A 7,811-nucleotide genomic window follows, 5' to 3' on the forward strand; every position below is an offset into this window, starting at 1 on the left:
TGGCTCACTCATAGACTGCTCTTTGTCACGCATTTCTTCCTGAATCCCTCAACAATAGGAAAAAAAGTTGCAAGCTCTGGCAACACTGGCACTGCTTCCAAGTCATTAAATGTCAATGACGTTTCTTACCAGAGGAATAAAACAGATGAAGAAAGATAATGTCCCGTAATTGACCTTCATGGCCTAGAGACGGAAAACGCACATTGCGTGACAATGATTACACCAGTCACGAAAGAGAGCTGGAGGCTTTGTTGAGTGCTATCCCAGAAGATACGTCCGAACGTTAGCACTGGTCATGAAAACGGACCCACACAGAAAAGATAAAAATTACTCCACCGCTATCGCTTGGTCAATACGTCAAGGCTTCAGTATGAGATTTCATTCCGTTGCTATCGCAACGCTGCTTAACGCAATCAATTGCGCCACTGACAAACAAGCCTGACTGTCAGCAGGATTAACTTTGGTGCTATGACCTATCATTACCATAGCAATTAGCGTAAGCAAGGAGGCTGGTAAAGCGTTCGTTCCAGCACCGGTCAAAGTCTCTTTTGACTTATGGCTTTTTTTTTCTCAGGTAGCATTGTAAAGGAATGTTCCACAGAAAGAGCATTTCACCTTCATAGTCTTATTCCTGACAACATGAGCGGCTCTAGCTAGCCTGCGTAGCCAACGCATGGGGAGAGGGAAGAGAGTGACCGAGCCGCGCTGAAAGGGAATTGGGGAAGGGGAAAAGGGAGGGAGTGCTTGGCGAGACACAATGCATCCGAATCCATTTTTTTTTTACCTCCGATAAAATCCCGCCAATTTCAAGTAACGAAAGAAGTCACATTTCTCTCCTCTCCATGTGCGCCGAGGGGTCAGGAAATGTTTCCAGTATTCACTCCTTTAGTCGGGTCGCATTCACTTTTCCATATTTGCTTCCAAGTTCTTTCAGTTTACAACCAAAAAATTTCACCAAATTTGACAAAGTGAAAACTGCTGGTTCATTATTTTCAAGACGCTTGTCCATGTACCCATCCACTCAGCTCCGCAAACGCAAGCTCGTCTGCATCGACAGAGTAACTATCAAGCTCAATCGAAACCTTGGACTTGCTCGATTATATAGGCCAAGCAGGCACTTCGCAAGGTATTTTGCTTTAACGGCAATCACGTCTGCGACACATAACTTAGCAATAAGCTTGGCGTCATTGAGTAACACAGCACACTCAAAGACATGAACACCAAGTGCCCTAAAAAATTCCTCAACATTTCTAATACGAGTCAAGGATCCTGCCCCAGCATCTTTCCCTTTTATATTTGCAGGACACTCTAAACGATCCCCTGTACGGTAGTTTTCTGGCAAATAACAGAGCGACTGCAATCCATGGGTAATGGAAATGTAATCGATCAAATTCACTTTAACTTTACAGTAAAATATAAGAAAAAAGGAAACAGATTTATGCGGAGGCGTTAAAAAAAGCTTTTCTGAAAGACAAAGCAACTGTTTCTTCTGCCAAAAAAATAAATAAAATAGTTCCGATTTTTCGCAATTTTCGTAAAAATCGTTAAAATCGCAAAAATCGCGACTCTTGTCGAAGATTTGTGTTCTTTAGCTTTTCAGTGTTGTGCGATGTTTGCGATTTTAACGATTTTAGCGAAAATTGCAAAATTTGCGAAAAATCGCAAAACTCGCAATTTTCGCTAAAATCGTTAAAATCGCAACTCTTTTGGGGCACTTGGCTTCTCTTGCTTTTCAGAGGTTTGCGTTTTTTCGCAAAAATTGCAATTTTCGCAAAAATGGCAAAAATCGCAACACTTTTTGGGCTCTTGGCTTTTTACAGCTTTTCAGAGTTCTGCGATTTTTGCGTTTTTTCGCAAAAATAGTAAGTTTCCCAAGAATCGTTATAATTGCAACTCTTTTGAGGGATTTGGCTTCTCTTGCTTTTCAGTGTCTCGCAATTTTTGCGTTTTTTCGCAAAAATTGCAATTTTCGCAAAAATCGTTAAAATTGCAAAAATCACAACTTTTTGGGGGGACGTGGCTTCTCTTGCTCTTCAGAGGTATGCGATTTTTGCGTTTTTTCGCAAAAATTGCAATTTTCGCAAAAATCGTTAAAATCGTAAAAATTGCAATTCTTTTGGGGGAATTGGCCTCTCTTGCTTTTCAGAGTTTTGCGATTTTTGCGTTTTTCCGCAACAATTGCAATTTTCGCATTTGCGTGCAAACCTGGACATATCTCGCAAAAACAAGTTTTTTTTCTTTGATTTAGTTGCTCATATCGCAAAAACGAACTCGGTGACCCCATTGTTTTGTTGAAAAGTGATCACAAGGCCAAGATAAACTTACAACATAGTTTTAAAAAATTCTGTACTACTGAATCAGAGAATTAAGGTGGCTCTGAATTTGCTGTACAGAATTGTTTTTAAACTTTAATTTGCAGAAAGTTTCATCTGAAAGCGAGTTCTTAAGTTCGAGTACTATGATTGAATGGTCTTCGGGTATTACGGAACCCATAATCATATATTATGGCACCCATAAAAACTATCGGATCCTGCCGCTAGTTTCTTACTAGTCACGACGGTCACTGAACGGGCAGAAAGCTGGTACCAGCAGGGGCCCGTTTCTCGAAAGTCCCGAAACTTTACGGGCCATTTTCGGGTGTCACAATTCCCTTTGGATCTCAACAACGGAGAGGATTTAAGTCGTCAAACTTTACACTTATTTTTCTTTTTGTTACCTTGAAAACGCGTTAAAAGATCGGCTCTCCAAAATAAGCGGTTAGCATTTTCACGAATGGCTTTTCGGGACTTTCGAGAAACGGGCCCCAGGGCACTGTTAAACAAAGACTGCCGGCTGGCGCGGTTTTACCTGGATAAAATTGCAAAGAGCCTCGGTATCGTCAAACGCTTTTAAACAAAACGCGATAAAAGTGTTTCGCGTGAAACCCCAATACCATGCAGCTAATTACAAGTAAATTAACATAACAGGAAAAAATCTAGTACGTACAGTTACATAGACACGATGCGACTAACTTAAGGTAAAAAGGTTGACGAGATCGAACAAGAACACGCTTCTCGTAGTAAACGTAATTCAAAATATTCCAAAGATCAGGGAAGGAGTCAAAGACGCAATAATCGATATATCCTCTTGAGAGGAGTGGGGCCGTGATGAAAAGTCTGTTTTTCTAAATAATGAGGCAAGCGCTGGTAGCCATTCTGGCTGTATGTGTGCAGCTTGACAGAGCCTTCATTATTGCGCCGTCAGCAGAACTACGGATTGCGTAAAGGTCCGTGTGACGCACTGTGCATGCACAGCATATTAATCCTGAATTAACGTTTGTTTTACTGGATTGTGTTGTAATTTTAAAACCTTTGGGGATCCCCTTAGGAGCCCCTGAGTGACTTACATGGACACCCCGAAAACGGGAAACCATGTGCGTTGTGTTGGTACTTTTAAAAGGGACACGAACATATTAGAATCAAAACTTGTTACCAGTCGATGAGTTTAGTATTGCTAGAATTGAATGATATCATAACAGATTGCTGTTCTAACTTGTTTCTCTTGTCCATTACTGTGAACAGAAAATCCGAAGTATTGCGATTCAAAATATTAAGAGGTGGCTGTTGTGGGTGTATAGGACAAAACATCGCCCGAAAGAAATAACGAACTTAAAATCCGAGAACGAGCGCTAGAATTCTTAAGACTTTGCAATCACAGGCCGTGTATAACTTTATTAGGAGTAAGTCAGCATTTCTCGCATCTCCAGATGTTCCTATACAAACTTCACACTTAAATATATTTTTTTTTGTAGAAAACGCCTACAGCAAGTAGCTTACAATTTACACTGTCTGGAATACTCTTTATTGTAACTATATCTTTAATACTAACATTGGATTGACATTAATCTTATTATGATCTGAAGGGTCTAAAAAACTCAAGCATGCCGCTGAACTTCCTATTATCACTTTGTGATAATTTCATTACAAAAAAAATGTTTTGAACACGTAATTAAGAGACCGAGTTTCCAACTAACTGTAACAGGAAAAAATTATTGAAGCATTTAAAATATATTTACAAAACAACCAAGGAATTTTTTCCTTTACAAGGACATCGTAGCAAACGTGCACCTTTAAGTATCAATGACTAGTGATGATTGATTGATGATTGATCAATGATAATTAAGCAACCAATCAGATTTTCCACAAGACATTAGTAAATATCGCTAAAAAACTGCCTATTAAATGATGATCAGTGAATGAGAAAATACTTCGAGAATGCACATAAAAGGAACTGTGTTCTACTTTTTGAATATTTAAGAACTTGCGTGTTTTTGTCCCAGATGGACACGTCAATTTTTTTAACAAAACTCATTCCTAACTAGCTTCTTTATCTATGATGTAGTCCAATGAGACACTTAATCTTTTCAAAGCTGTGTATTGACTTAACTCCTGGAAATACCTACTATATCTAACACAAATAAACGATTATTTGTTCAAAATAGTCCATGCCAATATAAATTTTATGTAAAGCTCACTCCTTATCTTAAAACGATCCAAGAGTGCACATCTTCTTTTTGCAGTTGTCTCTCTTAGAACTCCAAGTTATGTTTAACAAGTATTCGCCGAAGGTGAGGCGGGTATCGGTGAATAAAAACCGTGACGAAGTCGAGTCGCCAATCAGCGCAACGAATTTTCAATAATCATCTATGGAATTATACTAATATCTCTTATTTATTATAAGTACCTAATTTAGTGACGCATTGTGCAAGGATTATCATCACTGCACAGGCCTTGGGCATCAACTGATCACGTGATCATGTTAATTAAAACGAATAAGTCCAACAGATAATGCGTTTCAGAAATCCAGGAGCTGGCCAAAAATACATGTAAGGCATTGAAAGAAAAACCGAAACGGTTGATCAGCTCTTTGGATGACGAGAAGCAACGGTGAGTTGTAGTTTCCGAATCCTTGTAGATGTTCAACACAATACCCAAATGAAGTTTCTCTAAGATGACACAGCTAAGAGAGTTTGTACTCTCCCATAATAGGGATCTAGTTCATCGCAGTGCTACTCGATAGTAGCGATATATTTTACAATTACTTCATGAGCCCGCGTTGAATATAAAATGGTAAATAGTCAACGAGGCCCGTAGCGTCGAGTTAGCTATTACCAATGTCTTATCCAACAAAGCCGAATGGAATAATTGTTTTACTAAATTCTCAACCTTCGCTTTTGCTAAATTTTATCTAAGTTTAATAAACGACCGGAAAGTGATGTGATTTCTGGGCGCCAAAAATTTTATACTTAGTGACATTTCCCGCATTCATTTCTATATAAGGTCAAACGGCTGATAACCGTGATCCAGTGAACCAATGAGAAAGCTAGAATCGCATTCTCCGAGGTCGGAATTTAATAATTGCGAATATTACCCAACAAACATTCCGCAACAATTTTTAAATGCGGGCCGTGGATAGTGAACATACAGTCATGTCGATATAACGGATAGCTAGTTCAAAGCGCCAAGCAAAGTTTGTGCACTGCCTCCTAGTTTGTGTCCTATTAATATTCTTTCTGGAACCCATTTAATGTTGTGCACCATTCGTTTTAACTTGCATAGTCACTTGACAAGTTCATGCGGAAGGCCTTTACAATACGCCTCAAAGCTCTCTTTTCTTGATCTGTTTTCTGAAAAAAAAAAAAAAAAAGGGAAGAGCAATTTTACTTAACGTTTTTCGTCATGAGGGTATAGTCAGGACAGGAATGTTTAAAGTGAAATATCGCTAGCTATAGATAAAAAGTTCTTTTCGAACTTTTGATGTAATCATTAATTATCCGAGTCGTTAAAAGTCACACAGGTAAGGGATGAAGCGATTTATGTCGGTTGTACAAACTTTCGTCTACCACGCACACTACATGGGTGGACTAAATTACACCTTTTAAATCTCAGTTTTCAGGGTACACGTCTCTAGCATTTGCCGCGCATGTTCTGTGCTAAAGAGTGAGAGGAGTGAGTGAGAGGAGTCGCAACACCCCCTTAAAGATTAAAATAGTCCATACATAACAGCCTTCTTTGTTTATTGTTTGGCGTCGTTCAAGGCCAAATGCTGATGAAACAATTCATTGCCAGAGTTATTACAAGTCGCCTAGTACGGGGCTGTGTGTGTTTCTGACAGGACCGTGCAACAAGCTCTCTCCCTTCTTGCTTTCCGACCTCACGGCCTTCATCAAACGTGCATTTTGGTTAATGTTTTTTTTGTTTTTGTTTTTGCTTTTTAATACAAGCGGGTTGGGGTGTGCATGTAAAACTTGTTATTAGCATGACTTAATTTAATTTTACCATTCAGCAATATTTAATAAATTACCTCATGTCCTTTGGTTCCTTGATCCTTTGAGCGAAACCAAATATATCTTCGTGATAACGGTTCGATGACTAAAATAAATTAAAAGAAAAGGGTCGTAATAGGGTTGCCATAATGTCTTTCCCTTTTAGATTACTTTTAAGCAATTTTTGTTCTCCTGGTTCCCTTATATCATATATCATGTAAAGGGGAAGTTACTCATTACGCTATTTGCATCACTGTGTTAACGTTGCATCGCGTCCTTTTTTTTCGTTCAGTTTTTCTTTTCTTCTCTATTTATAAAGTAATATATCAAACACAAGGAAGAGTCAAGTGAAGATATGATCTTCGCAGTTATGAGCGCAATTTTTACAATTGCGTAGAGAAGCCTGAAAAATTCAGGACTTCAACGGGGTTTGAACCCGTGACCTCGCGATTCCGGTGCGACGCTCTAACCGACTGAGCTATGAAGCCACTGACGTTGGGAGATAGTCATTTGTCGTAATAGGGTTGACACGCGAGGTCACGGGTTCAAACCCCGTTGAAGTCCTGAATTTTTCAGGCTTCTCTACGCAATTGTAAAAATTGCGTTCATAACTGCGAAGATCATATCTTCACTTAATTTCATATCCGCAGTTCATATATGATTCATTTCATATACCATTTCATCACAAGGAAGAGTGTTTCATCAAAGATCACATATCCGCACCTCCTTCACGGTAGTGATTTCCTATGCTTTTTCTTCATGAATATTAATTAATTAAGGACAGCTCATCTCACAAAATAAATTTACCTTTAGTTTGTCATGAACTCCACGGCTTTGTCGGGAGACAACTTAAGTCGATCCGTGATCAAGGCCTGTAGGAGGAATGAAATAAACCGACGACTGTTATATATTACAAGAAACTTAAGTGTCTTTGAGTAACGGCTTTCTTTGCTTTAGAACAAAACATCTTTCACAAGGCCATTGCAACCTTAAGGTAAAGGTAACCCTTATTTAACGTCGGAAGTTAATTTACTCTGTTAGAGAGTATTCTACAGGAAGCCGACGGTGCGCTCCTTAACCCACTCTTTCAATTCAGTGGCTCCGTTTTAAGGGGATTTAAAAGCTACTTAGGCTACGCTGAAAGAAAAGACGTCGAAACAAGGATGTGAGATCCAAGGATCGAACTCAGAACCTTTTGCATTAAATCCGCGCACTAACCGACTGTGCCACCCTTGCTCCTCGAAAACTAGTTGAGCCAACCTTATTTTATTGACTTAATCATGTCCTTTGCATTCAAAGTGTGATTTCCCACTGAAAAACTCTAACCAGCTCCTAAGGGGATTAACAGTGGATCACTCAGCACCTGTAAAGTCATCATTGACGCCTTCAGACTAGAAGCGGCTCCACACACGTACAACATGCGCATTGCTGTTGAGTATCAAGTCACAGACGTCGGAGGAGTGTTCCTTCAGGAGAGCTTGCAACGTATTGCTGTGAAAAAGAAACA

General features: G+C 39.3%; 1 protein-coding gene across 1 annotated transcript in view; it reads right to left on the bottom strand.

The window, feature by feature from the left end:
• Nucleotides 1-5,584: 5,584 nt before the first annotated feature.
• LOC138031986 (fibulin-1-like) overlaps nt 5,585-7,811 on the bottom strand; it is a 14,964-nt gene continuing 12,737 nt past the window's right edge. The window contains exons 12-13 of the mRNA XM_068879574.1: nt 6,343-6,410; nt 5,585-5,665 (exon numbers count right to left, since the gene is read on the bottom strand). Coding sequence (XP_068735675.1) covers nt 5,585-5,665; nt 6,343-6,410 — 149 coding nt within the window. The remainder of the gene's footprint in view (nt 5,666-6,342; nt 6,411-7,811) is intronic.

This window comes from Montipora capricornis, chromosome 14 (genome assembly GCF_036669925.1).
Source record: "Montipora capricornis isolate CH-2021 chromosome 14, ASM3666992v2, whole genome shotgun sequence".
Taxonomy (NCBI): Eukaryota; Metazoa; Cnidaria; class Anthozoa; order Scleractinia; family Acroporidae; genus Montipora; species Montipora capricornis.